Here is a 19,177-nt window from a genome sequence, read left to right as displayed (position 1 = left end):
TGGATCATCAGATTTAGAATACAAGAGGCTGGTGGAAGAGAGGAAAGGTAGAAAAATTAAGACAATCTGTTTCATACATGGAACTCAAGAGTTTTTAAGCAGTTTTTCAGTTAGATGAATTCAGATATGTTACTACATCTGAAGTAAAGAAGAAAATTTTTCTTTTCTTTTCACAGTTCTGTGACCTATTCTGGAATCCATCTGTTGAGATGCTTTATAGCAAATATAACAGGAAATCTTAAGACTGATGGCCTCTAGTTTAGCTGAAGATTCAAAATTCTTTTTGCCAACTGGAGTTGAACACCTAGAATTTCGACATTGTTTTAAATGTTGTGTATCTATAATATGCAGAAGGATCATTTCATCTTTAAAACTTCCATCTTCCCAAAGCAAGAAAGAATTTGTGCTGGGGGGAAAAAGTTTAAAAATAATTAAATTATGCAGTTCATTAGAACAGATACTGTTCCTATTTTAACAGTGTTTCTGTTTTATCAAACTGACAAGAGCATACAGAAATCCATAATATGAAAACCTATTTACTACTATGTAGAGAAGGGTTTGCTCTGTTTTTATTGAGCTTTTGTGTTTTAAAGACAAGGTCTGTTATGTATATTCAAGTATTAAAATGGACTAGGTAAAAAAAGGGGCTACCTTTCGGTTAAGCATTTATAGGTAGATGGAAGATAAATGCTTCTCTTTATGCCTATAATTTATCTTTTTTTCTGAGTCCTTATTTGAACATAAAAAAAAAAAATTCTTGGTAAAATTTCAGTCAGTCCATACTATCATTTCAGACTGGGATCATTCACCTTCAGGTGAACACAGGATTCAGAATCAGGAGACCAGAATTTAAGTTCCAGTTCTAATATTTATTATATTGGGCCTTGGGCAAATTACTTGATTTCTCTGCCCTTCATTTATAACTCACAAAGCTAGAGAGATTAAAATGGTATTGTATGTGTAAAGGATATCTGTATACTCTATATATTTGTAAAGCGAAACCAACCAAGAATATAGCAAAATTCAGATATATCACAGAAAACCTCTTGTCATAGAGGAGGTAACATTTCTCTAGTGAAAGGCCAAAACCAAGAACTAGTTTTAAGTGAGAACACTGATACTTACAAAAGGCAGGAGAAAAAAGTTGATGGGCCAGTTTAGAATTGTACAGTAAGATTCAGAATAGAAAGATAAAGCCTTACTTTGAACTAAAGTTAACAAAAAGGACTTTTATGAAGATGCTACTGACCTATTCATGTAGGTGACTTAGCTTCTCAAAGGAGGCTGACTACAAAAGATTATAGCAATAGGCCTGGATAAAAACGTAAGGCTATAAAACAAGTTTGTGGCTTTTTTAGGGAATTTGATTATGAATATGTTTTTAGTTTTATAGTTGATAGCCCTGGTCTATTCTAACCAGCAGTGTTTTAAGCTAAAAGAAACAAAAAACTTTATGTAGGCATTCACAGAGTAAATTACATGGTGATAATAGAATAATCTTAGAAGTCATAATTTTGCCTGCCAGTGTTACTTTACTGCGTGTCTTAGCTTTGGTTCTCCTAAAGCAGAGCCCAAGACAGAAGTTTGCATGCAGTTGTTTATTTGGGAAGTGATCCCAGGGGACAAGAGTGATAGAGAAAGAAAACAGGAAAGGAAAGTCAATCAAGGATGCAGGAGTTGGACATCACATAGGTACTAGTCTTGATCTTGAGGGACCTTCTGGGGAGCCTGAGGAAATGTGCCTCTGAGTTGTCTTTGATGTGGGGAGAAGGTTGCTCCATACGTCTTCCAACTTGTGCATGCCTAAGTGCCAAGCAATTCCTGCAACTTGTCAGAAGGCAACAGGACACAAAGTGCAGTTGTCCACTCCTACTGGAAAGGATGCCACAGGGCTGAAGTAAGGCAACAAGGATTTGGCATGGGAAGTCTCACCACAGTGCTCTTAGGAATAACCTGAGTGTTTCCTGGGTGTTTTAATGCTACAGAGCAGTAAAATTGGTATTCAGTATGATGACACTAACAGTAGGGTTTTTTTTCTCTTTTTTGGAGGGGGGGAGGAGCAGAGAGAGAGGGGAAAAAAAGAGAACCTTAAGCAGGTTCCACACCCAGTGCAGAGCCCACAGTGGGGCTTAATCTCATGACCCTGAGATAATGACCTGAGCTGAAATCAGGAGTTGGATGCTTAACCAACTGAGCCACCTGGGCACCCCCACTAACAGTAGTTTCTAATCTAATTTACTAGTAAGTTATGGTTTGTATATTTTAGATTTTATTTTTAAAAATTTAAGACATTAGAATTTTAAGTTGTAGATTAACTGATCTAGAATACTACATTCCTTATAAATATATATAAATTATCATTTCATGGACACATGTGAAGCTTTTTTACTATTTCCCCCAGAATTCTAAGGAGCAAGAGAGGGAAGGAAGAGATGAAGATACTTACTCCAAAGGAACATTAAAGAAGGACAAAAAAGTGATAGGCCTGTAGTCCAATCCAGGCTTTATAGTTTTACCTCCTTAGACAACTCACTGAACACTCTGGTTTTTCCACTGAGGGAAAATCTCTTTCAATGGTATAAGTTTGATTCTTGAACAATAATGCCACTTCAGATGAAGCAATCTAAGTCCAGGGAAACTGTGGATTCATAAGCAAATAAAAACAGAAGCAAGACTGGACCTTAAATCTTAGAATCGTAGAAGCTGATGGCTATTTCTAGACTTGTCATGAATGAGATCTCCATAGTATTATTCATGTTTTAAGGCACTAAGTAGTTACCACTACCACTTGGTAGGAAGCCAGGAAAAATATAAACAATGAAAAGTGACTAGAAATTTATTAAGAACTTTGAAGTAAATCAGGATGTCTAGCAAGGCTTTAGGAAAGAAGGAAGCTAAAGCAGTGTTTAACTCTGCTTTGCAGGCTACTTGCATCAGAATCACCTAAGCTCCTTGTTAAAAATGCAGGCTTCTGGGCACCTGGGTAGCTCTGTCAGTTGGGCATCTGACTCTTGATCTCAGCTTGGGTTTTGATCTCAGGGTCATGAGGTCATGCAGGCTTCTGTCCCCATCACCTGGCTGTGTTTATCAGTCTCTTCAGAAGGGAATCTGCATTTTTAAACAACCCACCAAGTGATTCTCAAAACAGCCTAGTGTATGAGAAGCACCAGTATAGATAATGTGGGAAAATGTGCAGAAAGAACAAGGCCAGATAAAGAATGGAAGGGAAATAGAGTAAGGATGGCCGAGGAAAAGAAGGGTGCGGTATATACTGGGGTGCTATTTTATTTTTCTGTAAATCTACATATAACATAAAACTTAAGGCTATAACCTTCTTAACAAATAGCAGCTTACTGACCTAATTCTAGTAAACTAGAATATTTGAAAATATGTAAGATTTACCCTCTCTGACCAATGGTACAAGCAATATAAAAATATCAGATGACAGCATCAGCATTAAATTACAGATTTATGTTTGGCCTCACTCCTGGGTCTATTTTGTGTCAACTAAGCTTTATTTTTTCATTTAACTTTTTAATCTACTTCTACTTTGTTATCCTGTTTGTATTTCATGTATAACCACATGTCACCTTATACCCTTTTTGGAAAAAAGGTTTATTTGGAATCACTCACTAGCACCCAAATAAGTAAACCAGAAAAAAACCCAAAAACTTTTGGAGAACTCCAAAAGCATTTTAATATGCCCTCCTGTGAGATAAGGTGAACAAATGAAGTGAAATAATGGTAGTGACCAATCCCTGAGAATACAGTTAGTGGCAAAATTTTTTAGACCCTTGTGGTGATCAATTCTAATTTATAATCAAGACAGCACAACCATTAGAAGCTACAAACCTTGGTGTTCAGAGGTGGACTTACCTACAACGGAGCCAGTAAGACCAAAGTGACCTTTGAAGTATTCCTTGATACTTCTCACCCCACCTGACTTCCCATATACCCTAAGGCACAGAATATGTTTTTATAAACCTAATTACTCAGTTCTTCATTCCCTGGTAAATTATAAAATTATTCTGTTTTTCAGGGACAGCTGTTTTACAGCTTTAATCAAGGAATTATATCTGCTTTGCAAGAATAGGATATGGTCGATTTTTTTCATCTTAACCCCTGCTACAAAGTCACACTCAAAATCTGACTATTTAATATTCAAATACTTGTCAGTTAAATGACACAGAACTACTATAAATGTTTATTGAACTGAAATGAACTGCTGTACAATGTTACACTAAAGCAGCTCCTGTCTGAGTCCAAGTGGTACTTCCAAGTCTTCCCAGATTTTTTTTTTCACCAGTTCCACGTAAAACAGCAGGACACTGGACCAGTTAAGCACTTAAATGTCTCACAAATGAGCATCTAAACTCCCATTAAAGCAAAAATATCATCAATGTCATCTGTCTCCTTAATGGTTCCTGATGTATTATGTTTGTTCGTTTGCATCACTGTCCATGAATCAGTTTCATTTTCATTGCTTCCTGTAAGGTTTTCATGAATTTGTTTCTCTTTAGTTTGTATGACAGGATTTGAAACTCTGCCACTCGAGAGATGCTTACTGATAGGGTAGAGATCAGTTCTATGAACTGTATAGTGCGAGAGTCTCCATTTACTGCTATCTGTAGCATTCTGAGTCCCTTGAGGGGATGGCTGAATTTCTTTTGAAAGAGTCAACTGCAGCTTTCTCTGTAGTTTCCTCTGTTCCAGTAAAAATCTATTCTGAGATCTTCTTCGTCTCGCATGATGCTTTGAAGTTTTGATTCCTGAGACACGAAGAAGGCAGTTGCAAATAGATGTTTTTATGCACTCTAGTTTCTTTGGCAAACTTTAAAAGACAAGAGAAAGGAAAAATCTAGGATTAAGACACAGACATTTTCAAAAACTTTTGTCTCCTTTTTACCAACTCCCAAAAGAAAAGTACACAATTTATCTACAAGTCCTATGCCTGTATGCAACTACAGAGTCATCACAAGAAATACGAAAATAGAAGCTTCAACCCAAATTTGTGTTTTCAGAGCAGAGCTTCCCTCTGATTCAGATTGTAGCCAAGTATGTCCCCATTAGGTTCCCAAAGCAAAGTACCTCCTACAGCTGCCTAGCAAGGTAGCTGAGTGGTGAGATCCTGCCATACTTTAGTGTCAAGAGCCTCTCACTGATAACTTCTAAACTGTCCATAGTGCAATAGGAGTAGAGCTGGGGAAAGGATATATCACAAAGCGAACAATCTGCCTGGATGTATTAATCCATATCTGGATACACAACTTCATGTTGTAGCAGGGAAAAAGAATCAAAGGAGGGAGGGAATTTAAGAGGACAGAGCTTCTGGTGTAGACAACCCGATACCTTGGGCTGCCCTACTTGTGATTCATATATCTTCCTCAAGTGTGGGAATTCAGAACTCAAATAGCTGATTATTTTAGGTGCTTTGCTTCTGAATAAGATATATTACGACAAGGTAAATCAGTACCTTCCTAACTGCCTGTTTGTGATAGATTTCAAAAGATTGGCATGGGCCTCTAACTTCTACCCCATTACCCTCCCCTTTTCCTTTTTAAATAAATCTATAACTTTGAGGAAGCCCTTTATTATGTAGTAATTCAAGATCAGTTTCCAAACCCTTTTCTTGTCTTACTGTAAGTGGCGATTTTTAAGTGGGGAGAGGGTAAGTGTACCTCCTAATTGAAACGTAAATAGAAAAAAATGAAAACAGAAGAATCAGAGGATCTGAATTGAGTTCTAGATCTCCAGCTGTAACAATCTGAGCAAAATCCCCTATGTCCTCAGCTACAAAATGGGAACAATAGTGCCTACCTCAGAGTTATCATGGACATTGAGTAAATTTAAAATGTACTATAAGTATAATATTGATACAGCAAAACAGGGCAATACAAAACAGCAGTTATTTTTGTGGGCTAGGGAATAATGGTTTAACCAAATACTACTTTGTTACCCTTCCCATTAACTTTTTAAATTATTATCATCTCTGCCTCATCTACCCCCTTCTCCACCTCAGAGTGAGCTTCCACCCTAGAATAGATCCTTTTTTAAATGGCTATAGGTCTTTAAAGGACCCTAATGTAGAAACTCTCTCAACAATTCATTACTTAGGAATACTTAACTTCTCCCACAGCTCTTAATCAAAACTTGTTTTCATTGATCTTTATAGCCATTTGTGTCTAAAATTGTTACCATGGGTATCTATTAGATTTTCAATAAAAATGTAAAACCCTAAAGTGTCTAACTTCATTGTAATGCTTCAACTAATACTGGCTCACAATCAAAGATAACCATCTTGAAGCAGTTCTGTGAATCTAAGAATTGGGGGAAAGGAAGAAATCAATACATGGAGAGTCTGGCACCCATGAACCAACATTACCTGACCCTAAGCCCAGAGTCTGGTGTGTGTCCTTGTAAGAGGCAGACCCTTCTGCTCTCACACCCTCATCCTGCTTCGCTGAAGCTGTGGGCAGACTGGCTGTCTCTCCTACTAGAGCAAGAGTGAGAGCTTAGCGCTCCATGAGGATTAAGTCTGTCTTAAACAACTCATCCCCAGGCTTAGCATACCACAAACACTCCTAAGGCTTTCTGAATGAACAAATGGAATGGTGAAGAATGTAAATGAATAAATCCAATTAACCAAGTTAACTTTCTCCTTCCCAATGACACAGCTGTGCCCAACAAAAGCAAACAAAATTGCAGTTTGAATAGATCCTTCTTTTAGGCCCCCTGGGGCTACTGGCCAACCCATTTTTTTAAAACGCTGACTTGAAGATACATACTTTTGCCCTAAGTAATAACAGAGAAGGCAAAGGAATATAATTCTTATTATATACCTACCTATAGCCTTGAGCTTCCACATGTTTAAGCCGGTTACTTTTAAGAAGTTTGTTACCCAGAAAGGAGGCCTGAGCCTTGAGTTTTTTACTCCTGCACCACAAAATCGCTGTTTGGATTTCTTCAGAAAGTTGAATGAAACTCTCAGCCTCTCGAAATCTTTGCACAAAACTTTTGGCACAGGGAGTTCCTGTTGCTTTCTGAGAAGAATGTTTGGTTGCCTTTAGTTTGGACTGAGAACATTTAAAGTTGGTCTCCTGAAATACGGAAAGGTGAGAAAAATATATTGGATTTGCTACACACCTGTAAATATATAACAACAGAGAAAAGTTGACTCACAGACTATGAGAATTAGAAAAATTCTTTTTAAAAGAAAGAAACCTTTTTTTTAAGGCTCACTGTGCTTTCCTTTGTCTTAAAAAACTTAATGGGAAGTCATCAGAGAGGGAGACAAACCATGAGAGACTCTTAACTATGGGAAACAAACTGAAGGTTGCTGGAGGGGAGGTGGGTGAAGGTTGGGGTAACTGGGTGATGGACATTAAGGAGGGCACGTGATGTGACGAGCACTGGGTGTTATACGCAACTGATGAATTCCTGAACTCTACGTCTGAAACTAATGTTGGCTAACTAATGTTGGCTAATTGAATTTAAATTTAAAAAAAAAACACTTAATTTTTTATCCACCGCTCCTAACACAAGATTATTTTCCCCTCTATGCAACAACAGATCCCATCTATAACTGAATTCAGATGGGAACCATAATATAAATATTCTAACAGATATCTATTTAATCTATACATAAGAATGAAACTCTACACGAATAAGTATTGGCCAAAGTCTATCTGGTAGGGGAAAAAAAAATCACTGAAGAGCCCTTTTCCTTGATACTACGAGACTACCACAAATTTGTTTTTCACTTATTTATATACCCTGAGTTACCCTCCTCAAAGATGGATCATAAACGTTACTGAAAATGCATGAAAACAGAGATGATGCTGAATGTATGTTAAAAGTGCTTAACTGAGCAACACTTCCAATTCAACCACCTTTTGATGTGGCACCTTTGTCTCTTCAACCCCATCTTTCTATGTCAAGTAAAGTCTGAATTGTACCAGCTTTCATTGTTTATGAAATATGCCACTTACTAGGTCTGCTTTCATCCTTCATTCAAAACTTTTTTCTCACTTCACGAAAAACATAAAAAAGTAGTAGAAAATATAAAAGTAGAGACCTATCAATACTTTGTGTTGGTGATTGATAAAAGAAGTTCGACCTTAAAAGCAAGTTGAGCATGTTAGTGCTAATTGCTAAAACCGTGGTAGTGATCAGTCATGAATAAGGGCTGCGGACCAACCAACCGGCTTTAAAACCAGCTCACCCAGGAACAGCTGGATGGACTGCAGAACTTTCAAGGGTCAGAGAGCCATAGTTCTTGAGACAGAGTTGACAAAACGATTTGGGGGACTGATATAATGGTAAAGAACAAAGACTGTGAAACCAAACTGCCTGTATTCAAATCCCAGCTCTGCCCCATACTTGCGGTGTGGCCTGAACAAGTTTCTTGTCCTTTCTAGGCCTCAATATTCTCATCTGAAATTTGGAAACAATAGTAATAGCAACAACCTCACAGGGCTTTTGCAAGGATCGTAGGAATTAACACACATAAAGCATGTCGAGAGTAAATGCAATCTATATATTAGCTATTATTAGGACTATGATGATGATGAGGATGATTCCTCCCTCTGGAACTCATAAATTGGACAGAATATAAATCCAAGCTAGAATCCTTGTAAAGATTCAAGAAAGAACTCTGACTTGTCAGAAATGATTAATTCTTAAATAGAAAAGAAGAATAATTCATGCAGGAAAGCAGGAGAAAACAATCTGAGGACAGATGGTAACAGAAGTCAAGTAGTTACCACATCAAAGTAGGTGACACTGATGTACTTATCTGTTGCTAGGTCCAGAACAGAATTTACAGACACTAAGAGGAACCATGTTAAAGCTTGAAGCCTAACCAGGAAAGAAAGAGAAGCCACATGACAAAAGATGAGGATGACAGTACCAATGATGAGAGCAGCTAATGACATCTGACCACAGTTAAGTGCTTACCATACTCCAGACTCTGTGCTGAACACTTTACATGCATGAAAACTACATAACCCTCTGAGGGGCATACTATATTAGAAAACAGAGGTATGAGCAGGTCAAGAAACTTACATAAGGTCACACAACTAGTACCAACTAAAGCCAGGACTCAAACCATTTCTGTCTGACTACAAACCTCATACTCTGTTTTAAAGATTTTATTCACGTATTTGAGAGAGTGAGAGAGAGAGAGCACACTCGAGCATGGGGGGAGGGAGGGGGGAGCAGAGGGGGAGGGAGAGGGACAAGCAGACTCCACACTGAGCACAGAGCCTTACACAGAGCTCAATCCCAGGACCCTGAGATCATGACTTGAGCCAAAATCAAGAGTCAGACACTCAACTGACTGAGCCACCCAGGCGCCCCCAAAACTCATACTCTTAATACAATCCACACCTCCAATGGATCTTAGGGACACTTTAAAATTCTAGTGAAACTTTGAGTAAAAATGCCTTTTTGAAGGCATTCTCTAACCTGAATTTACTGGATGCACTCAGTCCCTTGGGAGTGCCTTTATTCATTCAGAAGCATAGGCTGAAAACTAAGGTGGTGCTAAACTGAGAGCTGGGGATAAAAAAGAGATTCAATCTCTGCCTTTGGTAAATGGCATCTACTCTGCAAATTAGCAGAAATCATCAGCCACAGTAATATAAGCCAGACAAACCTGAATAGCTTTGTGTTTCAGCTGTTTGCAGAAAGCTCTCACATCAAATTCTGATGACTTTTCTGTAGAGATGGAGAGACCACAGATACAAAAACTTAGGCATACTATTTTCAAATCAACGAATTCTTAAGTATATGACATTTCTTGCCTAATTACTACAAAAGAAATAAAATTAATTTTAAGAGTCTGTGCCATATAAAAGCAAATTACCTTTGAAGATTTTCTTATTCTTTATTGGCTGTCCAAGATCCACATTATTCTGTGTATCGATCCTCATTTGTTTAGCTTTTTTGGAAATTCTGAGTACAGTTTCTTTGCTAGACCTCAGTGATTGCTCTTTTGTTAAGAACAGTTTATTTAACATTTTAGTTACTCCTTTAGCGGCAAAAGCTGTAGGCATTTTTTTCTTAAAGACCTCAAAATAGGGCTGTCCTAAAAATTCAGCAATATCAGAAGGAAAAGTAAAATCTTTGAAGTAAGGCAGTGGTTGAATCCTAGAGACCTCTTGCAGCAATCTGAACAATGGCTCATATAAAAAAGTCAGCCTTTTCAAAACACCTTTATAGAGAACCCTAGAAAAAGACAGGAGGCCATGAATTAGCCAGTAATTATAATTTGCAGATTATGTAATAACCACAACAGATTCAAAAGCTGAAAATAAATGTCTATCAATCTGCCACTATGGATAAAAAATGCTCTAGCGCATATTTGCAAAGAGCCAGATTAGTCCAACCCAAACAGAAAAATCCAAGTACAAAATGTTACTTAAAACTAAATAAAGTACTCCATGGGAAGATGTCTCAAAGGATATGCATCAATATCTTAAGTATGGTTTTAGCTACGTGGTGAGATTTTAGGCAAGTTTCAGGTTCTTCACATCTTCTCTGTTCTTTTGGAATGTCTTAAAATAAGCATGTATTATTGTTATAATCGGCAAAAATTAAAGCTATTTTCATTACAGAAAAGAGTAATATGTTAGCTGTTAGTAATTCTAATGTTCTTACCTCTAAGAATAAGCCGAATAAACAAGATGACAGGAAATAGTCCCAGGTTAAGACATCAAAGACCTAACCATCAACACTTAGGTTCCCAATCCACCCCACGTAAACTCTGATCAAGTGAAGAAACGGAACCCCTGCACCATCAGCATCCCATGGGAAAACATATGAAAACCTAGGCTGAGTTAGATGAAAAAGAAATTAAGGAGTATATGTACATACATACCATAACCTGCTCACCAGCCCAACCATCACAAGGTTTAAAATAATGAATTCTTGCAAGCCTAGGTGCTTCACAGTCAAGCTGGAGAATCAAGTTAAAGTTGGAAAACAAAACCAAAGTAATTTGGATTTTGCAAGTTACATTTATGAAAGAAACAGATGGGAAATAGAATTTTCTTGAAGAAACTAAAGCTTTAAAATGTTCTATTTCAATCATGGAAACTTAAAGTAATATGCACTCCGCTAGAGCTCCCATTATTTAGCTTTATGATTAAGAATTTCTAACCGTCAGTGCCCTTAGGATAATACATGTTAGATGGAAACTGGCAGTCTCTGGCAATAGCTGTATCGGGCAATTCCTAGGAAAAGGAGGCCAAGAAGCAAAATTTTAAGGATAGGTTATAACTTTTACAAACCTCCTAGCTTTCAAACAGAAATACTATTAAATATATCCAAACAATTCCAATTCAGAGGAATGCATTTCAGTTGATTCAAGGATACAGAAATGTCTTGCAGCAACAGTCCAAGAGGCGAAGTAACAACTTGCAGGCTCCCAAAATCTTCATGAGCACCAGCTCCACCACCGGTTGGCTGGGAATAACACATGCTTTGGTAGTTACAGGCTGGTTTTCACTTCACAAAAATGGAAAAGAATGTTATTTTCATTCTTAAAGTTCACTACTTATAAAGCACTTACACAGCAGTTTTCAAGCAGAGATGAGGTGGAAGCTCAATTTGAAGTGGTTATGTTCAATAATGATTTGCTGGAGTTGACGGACAACAATGTTTCAATATGATCTACCTTGACCCAGATTTCAGTGTCATGCCAGTCCCTTCCACAAGCCAACAGAGGAGAGATTATCACAAATACCAGGTGTCCCTTATTAAAACAAAATTTGTAAGGCTCCTCAGTTGGGTTATATCCCAACACCCAGCAAAGATAAGTCCAAAGGGAGATCACACTGAAGGCCATGAATTCCCAGCCCACCACATAGCCCATCACAACGCAACTGGACCACTTACTTGGAAGAAAACAACTCAGACAGATGTTGAATTGAACCCTCCAAATCCATGTTTTTCAAACGTTTTAAACATTGTTCAACCTGAAAGGGAAAGAGCAGCTCAAATTCATATAATACAGACATGGCCACTGATATGACCAGGAAAGCAAGGAAATGCAAAAGTTCAAAGTATGGAAATACACTCAACACAAAAGAGTACTTTCATTTCAGGGTAAAATAATCTGTAGCCCAAAAGCAATTGCCCCTGCTTAAAGATTTAAAATTAACCCAGCCAAACAAATTTCTCAAATCGGTTATAACTAGGAATTTACTCTATGTGTAATTGATACTATGAAGGGCACCAAACTAAGTATGAGATTATTCTCAAGATTTTTCTGAAGCAACATGCTTTCTACTAGTGAAACTATTAAAATAAGACAGCAAATTAGGGGTGCCTGAGTGGCTCAGTCGTTAAGCGTCTGCCTTCGGCTCAGGGCGTGATCCCAGAGTTCTGGGATCGAGCCCCACATCGGGCTCTTCCACTGGGAGCCTGATTCTTCCTCTCCCACTCCCCCTGCTTGTGTTCCCTCTCTCACTGGCTGTCTCTCTCTCTCTGTCAAATAAATAAATAAAATCTTAAAAAAAAAAAAGACAGTAAAGTAATTAAGTACTAAATTTTAGCAGTTTGTAAATGGCCACAGAAATGAGGGAAGTGATTGGTTTACTCACTTTACAAAAGTATACTAAACACCTACTATATGCAAAGCATGCTGGGAAATAAAACAATATATAAGACACTTCCCATTCTCTTGTTGTTAAAAATCTAGTAGTAAAAATAAGATGTATAAAGCTTTTAAATACTAAAATAAAAGATATATCCTATTTAAAATTGCAATCCCCTCAGCACTCATCCCTTTCCTGCTTTATTTTTCTCCATGGCATTAATCATGATCTGACATTCCATGGATTGATTGACTGATGGTCTTTTTCCTCTCAACCACAATGGAAGCTCTGAAGCTCCATGAGGGCAATATATTTCATCTGTTTTATCCACCGCTGTAACTCAGTACTTTGCACAGTGTTAAGTAGGCACCCAACAGCATCTTTATTAAAAAAAAAAAAAAAAAAAAGGTAAAAGCTATGCATTATACAAAATGTGGTAAGAATTCTATAGTCCTCAGGAAATACCACACAAAGGGCATGCACGGACCGCATCCAGACTTTGAAGTGTGTAAAACTCTGGATGGGCGCTGATATTGGCAAAGATAATACCTTGCTAAAGCTGCATACATGCTACTAAAAATTTAAGTATCGATTTTATTATAACAGCATAGTTTTCAGAACAATGGAGGCAACAATCTTCAAATTCTCTGGGGTTAGCTCCTATCTTTTCAGTTTTTAATTCTGGACACTATACTTGGAGAAGAGTACTGACAAATCAAGATGATAAAACACCTGGGAAATACAGTAAGTGAGCCATGGTTCAAAACAAATATGGGAAAATAATTTTAAGAACTGTAGCAAGGCAGAGAGAACATGGAAGAACATAAGAACAGTCTTCATAACCCAAAGTATTGTCATATGGAAAGAGGAATCAAGACTATTTTGTGCGCTTTATGTATGGGAACATGACAGGGAGGCTAATTCTACTACTTAGCTTTCTTTGAAGGGAGAAAAACTCAAGGAGATGACGGTATAGTAGAATGTTAAGCAGACAGAAGGCAGTAGTAGGAATGGAGATGGTAGTTGCAGCAGCAAGAAACATGTTGCCTACTCTAAGGAACGGCAGGGAACATAAAACGTTACACAAATTACTGCCACATGTGGACCATGCTCAATACCATAAGAGTAGCACAAAGGGGAAGCCCAAATAGCCCACAGTCATAAAAAGGAGTTCAACTACACTAATAATCAAAAAATGCAACTTAAAATGAGATTATCACAATATGCACTCATGTTACACCTTAAGAAGAAGTTTATCACTGCCAGAGGCTTGAAATGGGACTTGCAGGATGGGAAGGCCTTTACCAGGCAGAGATGGAGGAGCTGGGCATTCTAAACATACAGGACCAGGTAAGCAAAAGTCAGGTGAGAGAACGAATGTGGTGAGCAGCAAGACTTGTAAAGAGTTCAAGTTGCCTGGAATATAAAATATATGAAGGTAAGAGAGAAGCCTGAGCTAAGGAAAACTGAAAAAGCCAGATCCTGGAGGATCTTGTAAGCCAAGCTAAGAAGTTTCATCTTTATTCAGGAGACAATGGAGAACAATTAAAAAAATCAAAGCCACGTTTTAGGATGATTAACCTGGCTTTGGCATATAGAATATGCAAGAGTATAGGAAAGACTGGAGTTGAGGAAAGATCAATTAGGATAGCAAGACAACTAAAAGTTGGCAAGTTCCGAAGAAAGAAGATGCAGCCAGAACTAAAAGGGTCTAGATGCAGAGAAAGTTTTGATTGATCAATTGATTAAATGGGAGAGCTACATAAAAGGAAGAAGCAGAGAAAACAGAACACCAAATTTTTTTGATTAGATAATTACTCATAGCTTGGAAGCCAGGAGGAAAAATAGGTTCATTCTGATATGTTCAACTTGAAATACATTCCAATTTGGTTTTGAAGTAAAAGACTCATAAGGAGATAAAAAGCTGCCCCAGCGAAGAAAACTTAGGCAAAGACCATGCTCCCAGATCTATCTTTGATGAAGAAATCTCCATTCTTTTTGCCTTAAGTAATGGGAGTAGAAAATTAACCAGCAGGCACAAATCTGTAAAGTTAGAGAATATGTCTGTTTCACCTCTGTATACTGAGCACCATGCATAGTGCCTGGCACATAGAAAGTTACAAAAAATACCTGCAGAATTAGTAAGGTGAATGAATTTATGAACTTATAAGGAACCCAGCTTAGGAGACTTGACTGTATGGTGTAGTCTCTAAACTAGAGGGCCCAATTTTGTCTTAAACTCTAAAAATTACAGGACACCATTTTCCATAACTTGTTATACAGCCATTTAGTCTAATACATTACTGATTATATACCCCACAATATATAAACCACAACTTTGTGCTTTTTATGATTTTAGGATTTTGATTATGCTCAGGAAATTGTTTCTTAATCCAACACTTTGTCTTGCTCAAATCACTGTATCTGTGAACTAGGCAAGAGTACAATAATTTATTATAGATTATATATAATGAAAACTTTTCATAAAAATTACCCACTAGAAACAAGACTGGCAAAGAATTAAACAGAGTTCCTTTCTAAATAAATTGCGTTTTGAAATGCTTTCAGGAAAAAAATATGAAAGCCCACATGCAACTGTGGACTGAGATCTATTAAGTCACAAGTAACTGAGTTTCCCATAATAACAAAATATTAAGTGGCAGTGTGATCTCATTTTCATCAAGCAAACATATTGAGTCATAAACCACAGGGCTTCTCCTTACCTGTTTGAGGGCTAAGTGGGGCTTGTGGCGGCCCATTCTGTTGTGATTGCTGTAAAGGATTGCGCATAGCACATCTGTTTCTGCATCTAAGGTTTGGCTCTTCAGTGACAGTGTAACAAGACAGCATTCTCTAATTACAGCTGCAATACAAAGGTCTAAACCAGAGATATTTAATAAAACTTAGTATGTATTTCCATGTGAAGTTTATTATGTAAAAATTCTCTGAAGGAACATCTTTCCTTATTAAGGGGATTAAGAAAAAATTAATATAATCAGTTTTAACTATAAGAACATAATTAACAATTCTAAGTATGTGAGAAGATGGAAAACGGTGACCGATGATACGGTCCAGAAATCATTAAGAGAACATCTGTTAAACAATAACGTATATCTTTGTATTACATTTTATGGTGATTTTTAATAATCTTTCATATGAATACTTTGCAGTCATTTGGTGTACACCTATACCTAAGTACTTTGATGGCAGAGTACATGTTCTGTACTTCTCTAAATCCCCTATTTTGCTATGTACATTTGTTTATGTACATAAGCAAGCCCGAAACTCATACTCAAAAGCAAAGGTGAGGTATGTAGGTAATACTTCCGGGTAAGAATATATTCGGATAAGAGAGCACTGTGGCAACTAGAAGTTACGTTATTTGGCCTGGCTGAACAGGGGGTGCTCAGAACGAAATAACAGCTTCCTAGTCTGAAAAAATGTTAAGTAGAAGATGGAGTTAATGTGTGTCTCTGTGGCACTAAAGGTAGCACTAGCATCCCAGATGGACAGAATAGAAAGGCAGATTCCTACAGAACAGGGAGAACGTTATTTTGCCCCAACAATATGAAGCCAGAATCGACAGCTTTGAGGATGGGGAGTTGCTGAATTTCCACGTCTGATAGAAATTCTGTTAAAGAATTTTTTAATAGAGGAAGATTAAGCTATAAATTGCGTAGGTTGGGTGGATGGTGAAGAGGATATGATGATTAGATAGGTTGTATTTAACATTAACTATCACTTGAGTGTTCATTTATCAGGCGCTATTTCAAATGCTAACAGTACCACTTTCTCAAAGCAGCCCTATGAGATAGGTAATATTTTTATCCGCATTTGAAAATGAGCTGAGGCACAGAAAGGTTAAATAACGACACCCCCCAACCTGCCCAGCTCCAGCAGAGCGAAGTGCCAGGATTCAAACCCAATCTGGCTACTCCTAACTACTGGGCCCTACTGCCTAAAAACAGGGACCACGGATAAAACACTTTAAAAGCACTCTCCCCTAATGACATCCTTAGATGCTCTCAACAACCGGTGATAGGTAGGGAGGACTAACCCCGTTTTACAGATGAGGCACTGAGGCCAGAAAGATTGCAGTCTAAATACAGAATGCCCCAGCTGCCTTCCTAAGAGATCACGAAACAGACTTCTGTGTGAACTGGACTGCTGGGACTGCTGGCGGCCTGAGGGAGCATAGGGTTTCCAGGCAGCACCTCTCCCGGACGCTACCTGCGTCCACCTCCCTCCGCCCTCCGGGCGCGGGGCTGAGCCTTGGGCATTCGTGCGGTAGCCACAGTAGGTTTAAAGAAGGTTTACCGCCAGACCGTGCGGTAGCCACAGTAGGTTTAAAGAAGGATTCCAAAGCAAGCCAGTGTCCCCACAAGCAAAATTCCTGGCAAACTCGGCAGTCCAGGTACCCCCGGCCCGGTCCTGCCCTGGGCCCCTTCCCAGTGTCCCGCGGGCTCAGGAAGTCCCGCCCCCCCACCGCGCACGTGCGCCGGCCCGGCCGGAGACCGCCTCCGGAAGCGTCTGCAGTTCACCGGGCCCCTCACTCACTCAGGGCCGCGTCGGGGTCCTCTATGGTCACTGAGCTGTGGCTCCCCGCCTTCGGGATTCTCAAGCGGTTCCACGGCTCCAGGCCCGGCAGCCCCGTAGCCATCTTGGGAGGCCGGGGAGGGGCTGGGAAGGGCGGAGCTGGGCGAGACCTAAAAAAGCGACCGAGGGAGGGGAGAAGAGAGGAAATCTGGGGAGGAAGAGGGCAAGGGGTGGGACTGGGGCGGGGCCCGGAGGTGGGGGCGGGACTTTGCCGAATCACGGACCAAATACAGTGGACTGGAGAGGATAGTCGTCCAGTCCCTGATCACTAAAACCTGGCCGCGTATGAGAAACTTGGGAGTTTGGGGTTGGGGGTCGGGGAAAGTTACATCCCAGTACTACTCAATCAGAATCGCCGAAGGGGGGAGGAGAGGCTACCCATACACTCCCATCTCCGCATCAGACATTAGGGGGAACGGAAGAAATTAAAGACTTATGAAAAGGCTTAAGAAAGGTGTGGTATTTGAAACACAGGAGAGGGTATTTACTTTGCCCAAGACAGTCAAGGAAGTTTCCTCTATCTTCACCAGCAAAACCGCGATCACGTCAAAGAAACTTGGAGGCCGTCAGACTGCATCAATCCCATCCTCTATCAGTGTTTAAAAAATGACGGTACCGCATGGTCTGCTGATCCTCACCGTTTTAATAACTTTCTAATTATCTTCAGCCACACTGACGCGACCTTACTTGAGAAAGTCATCCACTATAATATATTAGAGAGGCAGTCCATGGGTTTTGGAGACAGACCACTAGGGTTCTAATTCTAGCGCTGCCATTTACTAGCTCAATGACCTCAGGAAAGTTACATGACTTCACCAAACCTTAGTATCCTTATGGGTAAAATGAAAATAATAGTCTCTACCTTAGGGTTCTAAAGTGCTTTAGAACAGTGTCTGGCATACAAACAGATTTTTACTCTTACCGGAATTAATACCGTTATTTCTACTGTTTAATACAAATAACCTTGCCCTATTGAAACACTTGCCACTGTCTACATACCTTTGCAAATACTAATTCCTCCACCTGGATCATCCTTCTGAAACAGTCTCCCTTCCTCAGCTCTGGTGTCATCATCTCTGGGTATTTCTTCCTGAGCATCCTATCCCTGTTCCATAACGTGATGTAGAGACCCCTTTATATACTACCATAGTGCCTTGAATTGGCCTCTGTGTTAGCTTCCTATTGCTGCTGTAATAAATCAGCAAGAAACTTAGTTACTTAAAAGACTTACTATATTTCCGGAGATCAGAGGTCCAAAATGGATCCCCCTGAACTAAAGTTGGCAGGGCTGGATCCTTCTGGAGGCTCTAATGGAGAATTCGTTTACTTTTTCCAGTTTCTAAAGGCCACTTGCATTGCATTCCTTGGTTCATGTGTCCATCCTCCATTTTCAAAATCAGTAACATAGCATCTTCCCAATCTCCCTCCACCCTCTCTTTCTCTCATCCTCCTGCCTGCTTTGAAAGACCCTGGTGATTACAGTGGGCCCACCAAGATAACCTGGTATAATCTCCCCATCTCAGAATCTCTAACTTAATCACATCTGCAAAAATTGTTTTGTAATGTAAGGTAACATAGTCACAGGTTCTGGGGATTAGGATTTGGACATCTTTGGGGAGCCATTATTCAGTTACCATAGACTCTCTCATAGAATTACTTCACTGTATTGTATTTGTATGTCTTCATCAATGGCATATGAGCTTACTGAAGGCAGTACTGCGGATATAGTTTACTGATCTTTGTATCTTAATGCTTAACTCAGAGCCTGGCATATAATGCTCTGAGGACCTCAATAAATTTTGATAATTTATTGAGGCATAATTGCTATACAAAGAACCACACATATTTAATGTATAAAATTTCCGTTTGTCTATATTTACTTGTTGAATAGGAGATGAGATAACGTTTGAATAGACTTTTTAAAAGATGATTAAGAATTTCTCAGGCAGATATGGAAGAAGGACATCCCTGACAGAAAGGTT

At 38.9% G+C, this 19,177-nt stretch overlaps 2 protein-coding genes across 6 annotated transcripts in view; one reads left to right on the top strand and one right to left on the bottom strand.

Moving 5' to 3' along the window:
* The window catches only part of GTPBP8 (GTP binding protein 8 (putative)), a 101,421-nt gene that overhangs the window by 12,085 nt on the left and 70,159 nt on the right, over positions 1–19,177 (top strand). The window contains exon 6 of one of the 4 annotated variants that reach the window (XM_026493386.4): positions 8,805–13,314. The exons of 2 other annotated variants lie outside the window; for them this stretch is intronic. In XM_026493386.4, the coding sequence (XP_026349171.1) occupies positions 8,805–8,853 (49 nt within the window). In that variant the 3' untranslated portion in view covers positions 8,854–13,314. Of the gene's footprint in view, positions 1–176; positions 6,240–8,804; positions 13,315–19,177 lie in introns of those variants that run through there. One more of the 4 variants, XM_026493383.4, reaches the window with a different exon arrangement.
* NEPRO (nucleolus and neural progenitor protein) lies at positions 4,193–17,340 on the bottom strand. 2 transcript variants are annotated; one of them, XM_026493305.4, is made up of 9 exons: positions 17,157–17,340; positions 15,323–15,477; positions 11,899–11,978; positions 11,377–11,508; positions 10,880–10,957; positions 9,866–10,227; positions 9,656–9,717; positions 6,844–7,097; positions 4,193–4,831 (listed from the first exon to the last, which is right to left on the bottom strand). In XM_026493305.4, the coding sequence occupies exons 1-9, from the start codon at positions 17,257–17,259 to the stop codon at positions 4,369–4,371; spliced, it is 1,689 nt and encodes a 562-aa protein (XP_026349090.2). In that variant the 5' UTR covers positions 17,260–17,340; the 3' UTR covers positions 4,193–4,368. The 2 variants fall into 2 exon arrangements, with proteins under 2 accessions (XP_026349090.2, XP_026349114.2); XM_026493329.4 differs by lacking the exon at positions 15,323–15,477 and having other exon boundaries at positions 17,157–17,264.

The sequence above is a fragment of the Ursus arctos genome, unplaced genomic scaffold (genome assembly GCF_023065955.2).
Source record: "Ursus arctos isolate Adak ecotype North America unplaced genomic scaffold, UrsArc2.0 scaffold_4, whole genome shotgun sequence".
In the NCBI taxonomy this organism is placed as follows: domain Eukaryota; kingdom Metazoa; phylum Chordata; class Mammalia; order Carnivora; family Ursidae; genus Ursus; species Ursus arctos.
Note: the sequence above shows the minus strand (reverse complement) of the source record. Positions and strands in the feature narration are given on the sequence as shown.